Source organism: Stegodyphus dumicola, chromosome 4 (genome assembly GCF_044657685.1).
Source record: "Stegodyphus dumicola isolate Sdum_Otavi_A_Nest chromosome 4, ASM4465768v1".
Classification (NCBI taxonomy): Eukaryota; Metazoa; Arthropoda; class Arachnida; order Araneae; family Eresidae; genus Stegodyphus; species Stegodyphus dumicola.
The window spans coordinates 233832267-233848505 of record NC_140771.1 but is presented as its reverse complement, the minus strand read 5'-3'; the positions used below and the strand labels follow the sequence as shown (position 1 = coordinate 233848505).

General features: G+C 30.7%; 2 protein-coding genes across 3 annotated transcripts in view; one reads left to right on the top strand and one right to left on the bottom strand.

Annotated features, from left to right (window-relative positions):
• Positions 1–11476: 11476 nt before the first annotated feature.
• On the bottom strand, positions 11477–13601 carry l(2)37Cd (general transcription factor IIIC subunit l(2)37Cd). Its single transcript, XM_035354718.2, has one exon. It carries the CDS (start codon positions 13259–13261, stop codon positions 11942–11944), a length of 1320 nt encoding a protein of 439 aa, XP_035210609.1. The 5' UTR covers positions 13262–13601; the 3' UTR covers positions 11477–11941.
• Positions 13602–13903: 302 nt separating this feature from the next.
• AIMP2 (aaRS-interacting multifunctional protein 2) overlaps positions 13904–16239 on the top strand; it is a 32636-nt gene continuing 30300 nt past the window's right edge. The window contains exons 1-2 of one of the 2 annotated variants that reach the window (XM_035354708.2): positions 13904–14168; positions 15008–15124. In XM_035354708.2, the coding sequence (XP_035210599.1) occupies positions 14025–14168; positions 15008–15124 (261 nt within the window). In that variant the 5' untranslated portion in view covers positions 13904–14024. Of the gene's footprint in view, positions 14169–14277; positions 14311–15007; positions 15125–16239 lie in introns of those variants that run through there. The other variant, XM_085816074.1, reaches the window with a different exon arrangement.

Here is a 16239-nt window from a genome sequence, read left to right as displayed (position 1 = left end):
AAAATATATGTACTGAAATAGAAGATTTAAAGGAAGAAATAATAAAGCTAATTAAAGTTCAAGTTGATAACCAAGTACCACCAAAATTTATTAATTTATATATTAAAAAAGCAGGCATTAACTTTACTTTATAATTTTTTAGCTCTTTGTGGTATAACATTACTTAAAACCTTAGCTGGAGGGTAATAGAGGATATAGAAGAGTAAAGGAATTATCTTGTAAATTTTTATTGTAAATAAATTTGTAAATATGTATATTTATCAATACTGGATACTTTCCTTTTACTAATAAAGGGCCAACTCTTTTAAAAAGTCTCAGTTATAGCCCGAATTGAGTGAAGATTTTAATCTTCTAATTTTTCATACTTTAGCCAGTATTTAGTAAAGTTTTGATATACCAGTTGAAATCAAGTTTATTAAAACTTTCAATATTTTCTTTCTTTTAATAAATAAAAAAATTTTAAAGGATTCATTTCAAAATTTAAATTTTACTTAAAAAAATTTGGGGAATTTTTAAGACTTTTTTAAATTTTACTTTAAAACATTTTTAAAATTTTAAAACATTTCAGTTTTACTTAATTACTTTTTAGTTTGCAGTTTTCACAAAAAAAAATAATTTTTTCACTTAACATTATTATTTGCATTATTTACACAATTCACACATTTAACATTAGAAACAAATGTACATTTATTAATTCACAATAACCACTTAATTGGCTCAGCTACTAAACTCCCTATCATAAATAGTTGGTCAGTTAAAATTAAAACTTGAATTACATACTTTTAGGATATTCTTTGATTTTTTCTAGATTTATATTATTTAAATATTTTAATATTAAAGATAGCAGCTTGACACTCTACTTACATTAGCGCCATTTATATTATTTGCAGAGCACACTTACATCACTTAGGAAATACTTTTGCAGACCCCAATGCTTATATGATAGGTAAGTTAGAATTAAAACTTACTATTTACTTGCTTTTAAGTATTTTCTAGATGTGGAATTATATTTTTAAGTATATATTTGTTTTTTATAAATTATGAATTAGTTCTTTTTAGTTTCTTATTGGTTTATTTAATTTTGTTCCTTTTTAGTTTCTTTTTGATTAATATGCATACTCGTGTCGAGGAGGTTTCTGTAGACAAGGGTTTCTAAAATGCATTGGTTTCTAAATTAATTTTCTGGAAAATTTAATTTAATACTGAACTTTACATTGCTTATTTCTCAAAATACTTCATTATTGGTATTTTCCTTTTAGACCTTTAATTTTTAATTGCTAATTACTCAAGGTACCACTTAGTTGGTATTTCTTTTTAGACATACTTCACTATGCATTCACTTTTGGTTTTGACTTTTACCCTTGCATGCATGAATGACGAAACATGAATTGAATGATTGAAGAGTTAGGTTTGGAGGCAACTTCCCCTTGATAAGTCTGTCTCCTGCCTGCTCAACAGTCATTCACTTATGCATTTTTTAAAAAAATTTTTAGATTAATTTTAATTTGCTAAATTGGTGAATTTATTTTCATGGTTTGGTTTTGCACTTGATTTACTTATGCTATCTGAATTTAAATGATATTGTAAATTAGTTCGAAAATTAAATCTTTTATATGTTTGCACATTATTTTAACTTTAAATTTGCTTTTTTACGTATATGCATGTTTGTTAAAAATTAAAATTTCATTCCTTGTAGCAATGGCGCAAAGAATTAATTAAATTTTTATTTATTCTATTTCTTCTTTTGAAACAATATATATATATATATAACGGTTTATTTACTAAAGAAATATTAATTATATTATCTCCTAATATAAATTTATTAGAAGTATCAAAAAAGAGTGAACTCATATGTAGGAAGTTTAATTCCGAAAATTGTGTTTTAAAGTAACTTAAATGCAAATTATTAAAAATGTTTTATGGGGACTTGAATTAAATCATGAATAAAAAAATTTCAAACTTTGAAAAAGAAATTAAATTAAGAGCAAGTACTTATCGCTATTGATCGGAAATTAGTTGACTTTTCAAGGTGAACAAACCAACTCACGTTCAATGAACAATAATTAATAAATACGAAGGTAACAGTGGTAATCTTAGTTGGAATTATGAAATAGAACTCAAAGTAATTGAAATAAACATTAGAAATTTAAGAAACATAATGCTATCTTTGCAAAAACAAATCAAATAATAAAAATTGAAAAATTAATATATATATATATAATAAGAAAAAAATGTGAAATGTACATGAAGATATAAAAAGCCATGTTGTAAATGTGTTGATCGTAAGGATGCATTGTGCCTTGGCAACTGCTTCAAAATTTTTACACTAAGCAAAAAATTGTAAAATAGTTATTTGGAGTGTATTCTATATTTCTACAGCACAAGTCTGAAATCTACATTCAATAACTGAAACGATCTATTATCCCCACCTCCTATACTGAATTTAGGCATCAAAATTTCTATAAGAGCCAAAATCATCCCCCTCCCTTTTTTTTTTTTTTTTCCAACCGTGCATGTCAGATTGACTGAAAGGTTTTTAGAGTGTCATATCATGCCTCAAGACATTAGATTGATGGGTTTTTAGAGTGTCATATCATGCCTCAAGACATTAGATTGATGGGTTTTTAGAGTGTCATATCAAGCCAAGACATCAGAGACACGAACTCTTAGTGAGCAGCTTGAAGAATGTTAGGAGCGAAGCATAAAGGTTTGGAGTAAACAAGTGGCCCTTTTGTTTCAATGCAATGTGGTTTGATTAATTAGGGTAATGCTAGAGATTATGCCTATGGTTAAACCAAAATCATAGTAAATCTGGTAGCACTTGGAAAAAAGACAGAATGCGAAAAACTAATGTTATTTCATAGAAAATTAAATCAAAACTTCCCATTTAGAAGTATTCTAAATTGGAAGAACAATGTTTGCTTATGTTACTGTTTTATTTTCATAGGGGTCAATTGCAAACCGAAAATTATAGCTATGCATTTAATTTATTTTTAGCCACATGATTTAATAATTCTTATATATTCCAGTTTATATGGAATTGAGTTTCTGTTGTGTATAAAAATAATTCCTAAATACTGTTTTATCGGCTATTATTGCTGTTATTTCTGCATTTTCTCCTCCATTTTTTCATTTTATTTAGAAATTTTGATTTGTTTTGATGGTTATGTATCATGCAACATGGATCTCTGATATGTTAATCAGTCTAGGGAAGTAAACTAGGAACGAGATAGAACTGAAAGGAAGTGAGCTGATCTTGCTGCTGTAGAGCAAACATCATATGTTGAATGCTTTTTATCATTATATGTTGCATACATTTGTAATTACATAGAAATGTCTACACTAGTACCAATAAGAAAAGAAAGCATTTTAGAGTTTGCCAATGCAATGTGATTAATGTAGCAGTAGCTATCATGACCTTTTGAGTTTTCCAACTGACAAAAGAAACATGCAGGTTGCATAGATTAACAGATGCAATAAAATTTTTGTGGTAAAGCATAAATTACTTCCAGGCTTTCTGTACTGATGAGAATCATGTTTATGAAACTTTCAGAATTAAAATAAGTGATAAATTTTAAGTTGTTTATTTTATTTGTGACAGCAGTTAGTTTATTCAAATCCCATTTAAATCCGCAAAGGTGCTTTGAGTTGTGTTTGAAAGTCTAACTAACCATAATGACCTAACCAAGAGTTCACCAACTGTTCTGCCTGCTAATGTTTGTGAGTAAGCATGCATGTGAGCAACTGTACTTTGTTTCAGTCCTTCGTATTGACCTGATGCTAAAAATGAATAACCGTAAAGAGCACCGAGTATCTAATTCTTTCTTCCCTTTCTGAGTGGAATTAAACTTTGTTTCAATGCTTCGTTTATAAGTTATACAGTAGAAAGTCCGAAATCCGGACTCCTCAGGACTTGCAGCGATTCCGGATATTTCCGGTAATAGATCATCAGTTTAAATCTGGTAAGATGGCATGCAGAAATTATACAATTAAAAATATTTACGTAATTTATGAAATAAAGAACAATTATGATCTAAAGGGTATCAAAATTTACCAAAAAAAAAAAAAAAAAAACCTTTATTATGTGATTGAAATCTTATTTATTGCAACAACAAACTTTTAAGACATTTTGAACTGCACAAGATTCTCTTGCTTTTACAACTGCATATAGTTGTGGAACACTTCCAGTGACAGCGTGTATAGCCTTGCTTTCTACTTCTCGAATTAGCTGCAGCTGCTTCTCTCAGCAACATTACTTGAGAAGTAACCTCATGTACAGAAAGTAACTTTTCATTACAAATTACAAACTGATTACGGGTCTAAAGCTGCTTGAAGGTGTCATTTTTAATTGCTAGTTTATAAAAGCCGGAGTCTTATTCCAACACATTTCGGCCGACATCAGGGACTTGTATTGGTACGGTATCACTAATTTGAACAGAAGAATTTTTTTTTTTTTTTTTTCTTGAGATTCGTAACATTTTTGTTGCTTGCAGCTAGCAGTAAAAGATTCTCTTTCGCAGCCGATCTTTTTATAGAAATTAACTCGTGTTGTTCAGTTCAGGCTTGATATGAAGACATGGTAGGTTGCAGGTCCTCCTCAATATTTTTCTTTGAAATATGGTTTTTGGTATGGCGACTGCTCAGATTTTCTTCAAAAGCATTAACAGTTTCTTCAAGCTGTTCTTCGGTTTCAAAAGTATTAGCAGTTCCTTAAGAGTTTTTCTTTGGTTTCAATATTTGCGATTTGTTCGCCAGGCAAGAAAGACAATGCTATGCCTCTTCTTGGTTTAATGCCAAACATAGATGGCATGCAGAAATTATACAATTAAAAATATGAAAAATAAAAACAATTGTCTTCTCGTTTACTCGCAATTAATGCATTTAGCTTTTCATGTTTATGAAAAGTTCACGATTTACTGCAGTATCCATTCAACATAAATTTGGGTATCGGATGAAAAAAAACAAAATTTAAGAAAACGTTGCGTGTATCATCAAACCTAGCATAAGACTGATAAACCGTGTTCCAGAGTATAACAAATACATGCTACATAACTTCAATCGCAGCAGAGCAAAAGATTTGGCGACAGACAGTCGCCCCTCTGTTGAACTCGACTTCTCTTTTCGACCTCCACCACAAAATATCTGTGATTGTCGACATACACTGGTGATGGTCCGAATGTACAAGAATATAACCAAATATTCGGTCTTTCACCAACGTATTTGTTATGTGTTGACATTCACCGGTGAATGACGACATTCTCTAATTTCGGTCTTTCACAGTAACATATATGTACAGTCAAAAGTCGTTAATTCGGACACCCATAATCTGGACCTCAAAGCTGCAAACTTTCTGCGCATGTAAGATCTTTACGGCTGCGAATATGCGTGTGTGCAAAATACGTTTATGAATGCGCATTTAATGTATAACGGACGGTATAAGCTAAGCTAAAATTATCTAATTCAGTTAATGTTGCAGATTGCGTTGTTCCTTAATCTTCGAATTGGATTCGGCTTATTATTTTTTCCAGACTGTTAGAGCAATTTTATAAAAGTAAGCTTGAACTTTCTATTATGTCAAATAGAATTTCTGATATATATTTACTAATATGTGAAGGATCTACAAAGCGAAAGTATGTTTCGAAGTCCATTAAACAAAAAGTGAAATTGCTGCAAAAAATGGATAAAGGCATATCCTTTGTTTATCTAAACTTTAACATTTGTTTATATAAACTTTGTTTATCTTTAACGCCGCGGCGCGCAATGAATTGGAAGTTGATCTGTCAGCACTATCCTTATTTTCAGGGCAGATGTTTTTATTTTATTTGGCTTATAATTCCTTACTAAATGTAGTATTTCATCTCGATGTACTCCGTCTTTGATATGATTTAAATCAAATTCCTCATCATTATAATTGGCTTCCGATAGCGAAGAAAGTGACAGGTTATTGAAAATGAAAAATTTCGACTGACAAATTAGTCGGTATTCTCGAAACAGCAATTATAGGACTTGAACAGTGGAAGTTTATAACTGAACAAGAAATTATGTCTGTATTATCACATAAAAAACAAAGCAACTTAAACAACTTACATTGAAAGAAATGTTTAATAAAGTAAACAAATAAATATTAAGCTTTTTTTTTGTAAATTTTGATACCCTTTAGATCATAATTGTTCTTTATTTCATAAATTACGGTTTCATATTTTTAATTTTATAATTTCTGCATGCCATCTTACCAGATTTAAACTGATGATCTATAATCCGGAATCGCTGAAGTCCCGACGAGTTCGGATTAACGACTTTTGACTGTATATAATTTAACAAATATTCTCTATTTGTAAAAAGCTAATATAAATTTAATTGCAAAAATAAAAAATCAATTGTCGCTGTGAACTAATTTACTATATCATTTAATTCTAAGAGCATATATAAATTAAGTGCACATATTTAAACCATGAAAAAATATAATATTCCAAAAATTTTAATCTCAAAAAAAAAATATTTAATGAAATTTTAAGACCAAATTAACTTGCATAAGTGAATACAGTACAAAGTCCGTAATCCGGACTCGTCGGGACTTCGGCAATTCCGGATTAGGGGTTTTTCCGGATTATAGATCATCAATTTAAATCTGGTAAGATTGCATGCAGAAATTAATCAATTAAAAATATGAAACCGTAATTTATGAAATAAAGAGCAATTATGATCTAATGGGTATCAAATTTTACAAAAAAAAAAAGGCTTAATATTTATTTGTTTACTTTATTAAACATTTCTTTCAACGTGTGCATGCGTAAAGTTTGTGGCTTTGAGGTCCGGATTATAGATCATTCTGTATAATGGACGTCCGGATTACGGACTTTATACTGTAATTGTTGAGCAGACAGGAGACAGACTTATCAAGGAGAAGAAATTTTTGTTGAATTGTTCCTCGTCAACATTTCTTAGAGCATTTAAAAAATTCTATAATCATTGCCAAGCGTAATGTTAGCAGAAAAGGTTGCCTTACTCTTGTTATTCAATTACTAATATAAAAAAAGTTTAGACATCACAGCATGAGTTATTACTGAAGCTGTCATGTATTGATAAACATGCGGTGATGAAAGCAAAATATAATAAATCATGACTCCCCAGGTCGGCGTCAGGGATATAAAATAGGTGAATGTTTCGGTTTGAGATGTGATGCCAAGCACACACTCAGCTGCGGAGCCAAATTATTAATCTCACAAATGTATGCTTACATGATTGTTTTTTTCATAATGAGGTATTTTATTTAGTGCCGAATTGAAATTAAGAATCGTAATTTTTAAGTGAAAATCTCCGCATGTTTTATTATGGAAGGAAAAATCAAATGCGCATGCATGAAGCGTTTAAAAAAAAAAAAAAGTTTGTGACTTTGATGTCCGGATTTTAGATCATTTGAGATAATGGACGTCCGGATTTCGGACTTTGTACTGTAGTAAAATTCAAAACGAAAAATAAAACCAAATGTTGTCAATTGTTAAAAAAAAATTTAAACTAGTAGGAATTTTGAGAAATTTAGCAAGTAAATGACTAAAAATTAAAATATTTATTAAATTAAATGTCAAAATAATAAAGAGAGAAAAGCAAAGCAATCGCAATTCTTCTTGTAGAGCAAAGAATAACCTCCTCCAGCTCAATAAGAGTGGCTGGAGGTGGAAAACGTGAAGATGCACGTGTTTCAGGAATTTCAGGAATATCATTGAAAGTGAAAAAGCCTGTGCACCCAAGCAGTTATAAGAAAGTGGGTTGATTTTATGCTGCCACCACTGTTGAGGGGTCAGAATAGAGGTTTACTAGTTTGGGATTCAGCCAGTACTCACCGCACTAAAGACATGAAAAACTTTCTTGCTGAGAGGAAGATTGATCAAATAATGATTCCGGCAGGAATGACTGATTACCTCCAGACACTTGACATTGCAATAAACAAGCCATTCAAGGATCTATGGAAATCAATGAATACTATATTGAAAACAGAATGGTGAGAAATCATCGAGGTAATTTTGTAAAACCAGGCTTACAAGAAGTTGTGAATTGGGTAAAAAATTTATGGGACAAAATAACTGATAGTGATGTTTCCAATGCACGACGAACAGGCTACTTAGACAAGAAGTATTCATTTAAGGATAGCTATATCGCAAGACATGAGAGATTCGGACCAATAATTCAACAGGAAATGGATTTCGAAGAAAATCAGAATATAATTCAGAATTTTATTTATGACGATGTTCCAGAAGAAGATGACATGACTGTAACTGAATAAATTTAAATTTCTATATTCTGTGTAAAATAAATATTAAATAAAAAATATATAAATATACTTTTATTTTTGCCCTCCCCGAAAATATACCCTAGCGCGTATTTTGGACCAAAAAAGAAAGTACGACAATGTCTTATTTTCGGAAAAAGACGGTAGAGGCAAAACGTAATTTTTGTCTAAAGTACTTGTCAATATCGTTAAATTTGAAATAAGTCACAGTTAAAAAATCATTAAAGGTAATATTTTGAGAACTTGAAAAATGGGTTAAATTTGTCTATAAGGATTAGTCAATTATCGATATCGACACACTCTCTGACGTAAAAAGCTAGGGCTTCACCCCTTAAGAATTCTGGAAATAACTTCCTTGTTAGTAACCTTTATATTTCCACATTTTGTTTTTTCAAAAAATGAAAAATCTATCGGAAAATCAGTCTTGATATCAGAAATTGGAAAATTAAATTTGTGTATGTTTATGGAAGCATTTTTGGGTTTGCTCAAGGATATTTTTGCTTGAGAACGCATTTGCATGGAGAAATTTCAGTTATAATTTTTGTTAATCATACAGCAGTGCTTGATACTGATTATTGGTAATATCATTATGGTTGCAGAAAGCAGAAGGGAAATAATAATCTACCATACAGTTGAAGTATTAATTTTAATCGTGTAGTGGCGAAAAAAGATCCTAATTTATTCGCATAACAGCCAAATGAAGATATGCAGTTTGGTGACCTTCAAGGCACTGGAATGTTGGCACTCTGATAACATTCCTCATTTTACCATGAAGATACGCTGAATTAATTTTGAATGGCTGGTACTAGGTCGCATTTTTAAGCACTCACAGCACTTTTTTTTTCACATTTTCATACTGCTGTTGAATTATGTTGCACTTAATAAATCACTGAATATGGTGGATTAAATTTCAAAGAATGGATTTTCACTTAAAATATTTAAACTTGCAGTATACTTGTTTTGGAATGATTCAGTGTAGATGACTTGGTGATTTTTTGTTGTGCACACAGAATGATGAAGCCATACATATCTTGAGGATTAGCACATGAAAGCATTAACTAAATTTCTACCGATAACACCTATGAAGCACAGGTACACATTGACTCAATTGTTACAAAAACTTGGAGTAAGCTGTAACAGATTGATTATGGCTCTCTGCATTATAACTTGGACAGAATTTAAGGTAAAAATATATTTACGGGTATCCCTTGGCTTATATTGGCAATTTTTGGCGGTACATTGATACCGAGTTTGTGCAATTCTTTGGCTTATGTAGTGGCGTTTTTTCACTTCTACACAAAGCAAAATAACAAGACACAGAACTGCACAAACTTGGTATCCATGTGCACATCGGATTATTTTCACTTGGCATTGCACACTCCCTTGACTTTATCCATGTACTAATCGACCTATTTTAAATTAAAAAAACATCAGAGAATTGCACAAACTTTGTCCATGTACACATCAAACTATATTCACTTAAAAAGTCAAAGGAACAAGTAAAATATATATATATATATATAATTTCAATAAACTGCATTTTAAATCAATCAATGGAATAACATAAAAAAGGAAATTCATCTTTGCACTACACAAAGGAAATGTCCAATTACCTTAACATGCCTTCAGTCAAACAAAATTCCTTAACAGCATCCAAAAACTTCCTAAAATTATCTGAACTAGAATCTGTATACAGGCATCGCCACATAAATTCACAAAATAAGAATAAAAAATATCCTCTGTAGCACCATTCGACCATATGCATTTCCTTCCTAAAAAAAAGGCCGCAATTTCGCCAAGTGCCGATTAGGGAAACATCCCCCACCAGTCAAGTAATGCTCTTTTTCCCTTTCTTCCCAAATCATACAGAAACTTCAAATTAATCTTACCACATTCAGCTATTTTACTATCTAAACCACAAAAATAAGCAATATACTTCCTAACCAACACACAAGCTCTTACGAATTTACTGCAATCATGGAACTGATTATATCATAATAGAGTTTCCATAACATTCAACTACTGAGGCTACCATAAATGAAACAACTTCACAATAATACAAGGGGTACCCTTCTCTCTACTGTAACCAAATTTAATATATAATTAGAAAGATGACACTCGAAGGAGACACTTGTAGACAGACATAACTGAACTGAACAATCTCTATTGCTGGACACGAACTAATTATCGAGACCATATTTCTCATAAAACATGATCATGAGTGCAATATGCACACCACCATTTTATATAGAGTATCACATTTTAAATAACAGCGTAGTTAGCAGCACAACAATGCACAGCAAAATAAATCATCGAAGCAGCAAAAGAAGAGCTAGCTAACTGTGCATTATATCTAATTATGTTATAATATTATAATCGTCAGTATGTCAGCATAAATTGGGGTAAGTTAAATTTTGTCTTGTTCTTTGCATGTTGCATGTTTGGTAGTTCAGAATTGTTTTCCCTCGGACAGGGATAACAATTTTGGCCGCCATCTTGGATTTCAAAAATGCGCCAATCCAAGATGGCAGCCGAAAAATCGCCAAGGGCCGGTTATCTGAAACGTGCCCATTTATCCAATATGGCAGTCCATTAAGAGAAAGGTTTCAGATCTCAGAATTACGTCATCAATATTACACAGGCCATACAAAGTGGACTGATTTGGAAATGATGCAATCCAGAGAAGTTATTACAATTTTTAGAATAACGAGGAAGAATTAAAGGGTTACCATTAGTTTAAATTATAATTTTTATTTACATGTTTTTAAGAGGAAAGTGCAGAATCACCCACTGCTTGGCTCGTTTTAAAGAATTGCACATACGAGGAATCCATGTACACATCAACCTATTTTCACTTAAAAAAAGCATCTCAGAATTGCACAAAAATAGCATTGTGCATTTCCTTGACTTTATCCATGTACACATCAACCTATTTTCACTTAAAAAGTCAGAGAAAATTGACAAAAATCCAATTCTTACTCTTGTAAAAGCGCTAAACGAATAAGTGGGCGATTTGTTTTTTATTTTACACACATATATATCTATATATATTACTGCATACGAAGAAAATAAATACTTAAAGCCTTTTGAAATTAGAATTACTATATGTAATAATCTCTCATTAATTTTTAGCCAAGAAATCTGGAATGTTTATTTCCTTTTATCACAAATAACTACTACAAATAAAACTAAAGAATAATAAAATTTACTGTCAACCTTCAGGCACAGACATAAGGTTAAACATTCTTAAATTTGGCAAAATAAACAACATATGCTATTTGTTTAACCACCAAATGAACTTTTGACCACATACACAAAAGATTAGAACACATCTGTTTTGAATTAATTTTATGATATGTTAAAGCAGTTCTGTAAGATTATTAGTGTTCTGTATAATACTGTTTAGTTTACAACATGATTTCAATAAATCGTGTTGCATTTATTCTTACATTTGAAAGCTAGTCTGATATTTACAATATATGTAGATATACTGTAAAGTGATTTCAGTGTCATGAAGTAGAAAATTTAATAACGAATTACATTCTTCGATCCAAAATACATATATTTTCGAAATTTTTGCTTATATACAAACTATTAATTATGTAAATTAAAAAAAAATTACATACAACTATTCATTACAATCACATATTTAAATTAACTTCCAGTTTCTTTTAAATTTTTTGCAGTTTTTAGTATATCTGCGATAATTAATTCTCGACATTTTTCTAATACCCCAGGATCACACCAGCCATCCTTTTCATGGCAAGTTTCTTCTCGCCCATCATTCTGATGAACAAGTTTCTGCACTGATTCTAAATGAATGTCACATAACTGAAAAAAGCACTGCCTTAAAGTAGGCAATTTGCCAGGAAAATATTCATACATATATGATTTGGACTTGTTATCATCCATCATTTCATCATCTTTACTAGCAGGAATCAAATAACTTGTATTGATGGTTGCAACTCGCTGTTGATTCTGACTGCTCTTATTTGGTAAAGAATAATACGTAGGCTTTCGCTTAGTTTTACTGTCATCTATTGGTACATTAGGAGATATTCGTAAGTCCATTATTTGGTATCTTTTTGAAGCTGGATCCTTTCGTGGATTGTAACCAAATTTTACCCAAAGTGCTCTCCATGGACCATTTGTAAAATAATATGCTGTGCAAGGAAGTGCATGCTTCAGTCTTCCACGATCACATTTCAGGAGACTGAGAAGAGCATTACGTGTCCAAATTGGCCTTTCACTATTAAATAATGCCTGAAGTTTTTTTTGTACTTCCAATTCTAACGGATATATCTGTAACTGTTCCAAAGCTTCAGGCTGAGGTTCATCACAAGGGTCTGCGCTTTCAAATGTTGTAAAAACTGCATAACCAGCTCTTCTCTTCCTACTTCTCCCAATTATGTTTGGAGGCAACTCAACTTTTGCTTCAGGATGCCTTGACGTCTTAGCTTGAATATCAATATATCCATTCTGCGGGAAATCAAATCGTGAATACAAAAGAGGTGGAATAAAAAAATCAACCTCCTGTTCAAGCCATGAGGAAGGATGTAATTCGGTTGGTACTATATCTGGAATTAGCGATTTAAAAGCCTGTTTATTCTTGTCGAAAGTTACAGGGAGAACCTGGAAATCAGCTAGCGATTTGAACTGATATGTGCTGCTGGCAACTCCAAAAAACTCAACATTAAACTGCACATCAGGATTTGAAATTCCATTTTTTGGTTTCTTTCTTGTTCGTTTTACAACTTTCATTAAAATATTAGTTGTATTAAACAGATCACCATGCGCACTTTTGCAAAAAGGGTCATTCGGACGAAATTTTAAATCCAAACGTTTTGGAGGACTTCTGAAAACGGAAACCATTTCCTTTTTTCCACCAAATGTTTTCTCCATACTCTCAACATTAAGTACAGTACCAGGATAATCTACAGCAATCAACTGTTTCTTATTATATTTCACGTCCATCTTTAGATCTTGAACAACTATTCCCCTAAAAATTTATAATAGAGAAATTTGGTATTTACCAAATACCAAAAATATTAGTACTTAGCATAAGAAACAACACTAAGTTTATAACGATACCATTTTACATCGCTGTTGCCAGATTGTAGATCGTAGAAAATTAAATAATGCTGCAAAGAGACCATTCTCAATTCTCTATGGCCATTCTAATAATAATTCTAACTACTGATAGGTATCAGCCATTAGAATTGCTAATCTTTTGTCGTATTACGTATAATTACATATTTATGTTATGTTACACTAGTATTACATATTTGTCCTAAAAACTGTTTGTTCATTGGACTTACTTTTGCACTGAGTTCATACAAAAAGTATCATATGTTTTAAATAGGATCACACGATGCGAGCAGTCTTTTTTTTTTTTTTTTTTTTTTTTTTTTTTTTTTTTTTTTTAAGTTAAGGTAAAATTTAAGTAACTCATAAGCACAGTTTACTTTCATAAATACAACTTTTTATGGTACAAAAAAAAAAAAAAAAAAAAAAAAAAAAAAAAAAAAAAAAAAAAAGCTTCACACATATCTAAATTTGAGAGAGCTGCAACTTCTTTAATTTTGGGGCCGTTCTCATTCAAAGCGCACAAATACGAAACTTCGTATACAACTGTGAAAATTGGCAACGATAATAAAAGTACATAAGATTTAGTAACGTCGGTATTCGGAAAGGGAATCTTGCAGAAGTTTTTTAGAATTTCTTTCCCACAGTTAGCATGGCACTTAGTGTGAATGGGCCGATGAAAATGTATAAAATTAGTCCTTTGTATGATTATTGTCCTGATATAACGCTTCCAACTACAATGTATAAAATGAGAAATGTGTATGAGGATACAGTTACAATAAATTCTAATGACCAGGTACTAATGAATTTAAATTTTAAAAAATATTTTTTAGTGCCTTAGAAAAAGAAAATATTTGCACTTGAAAACTAGCCAGCGTTCGGAATAACTATTAATAGCTTTCCTGAACGTATTTTTGAAAATGGCAGAGAAGGAAGAGGTATCTTCTGATCCTATAATTTTGTGAACTTTTTAATATTATAAGCCTTTTTTTTTTTAATTATCAAACAGAATTTTTGTTAATATTTATAGAATAAGGATCTTGTCTGAAATAATTTTCTGTTCGCGTCAGATGACATTGGGATTAGAGGAAAACTTAAAAATTTTTTTTAGGTAGTGCATACCAATTTAATGAAGAAAAACATTAAATGACATATCTGCAATTCATTGCGCATTTGTTTCATATGCACTTGTTTCTGAAAAGGTTAAACTCTGTAATGCTCCGTATTTTTCAATCATTATTGTTATTTTTGATTACATATTTGCCCCTGGTTATTTCATTAGATATACAAATTTTGTGAATTGGGTACATCTTGAATATTCATAAATTAATTAATCTTTTAATATTAGGCTCCTTAAAATATGAAAAACTTTTAATTGGTTCTAGTTTAACAGTAATTTTCAAATCTTAAAATTGATATTGTAATGTATTGAAAATGTTAAATTCATCTCTGAGTAATAAAATAAGGTTAAATTCGCAGAAACATAGCCAGAAAGATTTGCAATAAACCATTCCAAAGCTCTCTGAATAATTTTTGGGGAGGTGACTGTAAATTGATGCCTGCAACCAAAAGGTTCTTTGTTAATAGTAGGCAATTCTGTAAGCTGCATCGTGAAATTTTTTATATGTTTTGTAGGACGATGTTAAATTACTTGCCTTGGAGAAACATCAACTCAACATTATACAGAAACTTGAAAATTTAAAGGATAAAGTGCTTCAAATGAAAAAAGAACTAGGTGTTGAGAATGAGAAGGTAATTTTTATGTTGTTTTTGTGTTTCCTTTGAATTTGAATTTAAAGAAGAAACCATTTGAATTTAAAGAAGAAAATTTAACTGTTTATTGTTAATCAGATTGTCATATTATAATTTTGATTTTAATTTTAAACTTAAGAACTAGCTTGTATATTTTGAAGATTTCTCCTCTCTTCACAGTGTGTAATAAAAGGAAGTGTAAAATATATGTCATATTTTAACATTATCTTGGTAAAGTAATTTTTCACAAATGACTCTTAGCAGTATAAAAATTAATTATTATTTTTCATATTTTACCAATTGTAAATTATATATTTTTTTATGGTTACTAAACTGTGTGATTTAACATCTAATGATTGATAAGCATGACATCAAAATACAATTGTAAATTCTTCGTATCATGAAACAGGGATTAATCCCCAGTAATCTACTTTATCAATTGAAATGCATTTCTCCAATTTTTTACTGGAATGACTGGTGCAAATTTGAGCTGATATTGCTTAAATTGGGTATTTTTCAGAACAGGGTACTCCACAGGGAAATTAAATTTTTGCCTAGCTAATGTGGGAAAGGCAAGAGCCACTTTCAAAATAGCAGTGTGGTTGATCTTTACAATATGGTAACTGGTAGATTGGCGACATTTTGGAGGCGATAAAGGTTACTACCTGGCACTTTGGTAATAATGTGAGCAGTACTCAGTTCCGATTACGCATTATTTTGTGTGAGGGAAATGAGAGATCATGGGATATGTCATGTGATATTAATGGACGAATTACGGTTCTTTAATCGGAAAAGGGGGAAATCGGGAAAAAATCTGGAAATTTTGTATTTGGCTTTATTCTGTGTTGAGTGAAACAGTGTTCGTGAATTTTTGGATCCCATGGCCGTAACTAAAGTGAATTCGAAATGGGTATTTATGTATGTATTAATTTAATGTATATGCTCATTTATATTTTAAGTAGTGTTTTTGAATTTAATTATATTTTAATTAAATGATAGTTATTTTGTGAATTTTATGTTTGTAGAAATTTCGTATACGTTTTAGTTGAAGTAAACGTGCATGGAAATAATTTAAATATCTGACACTAAGTATTTGTAATGGTTGCGGTATGAAT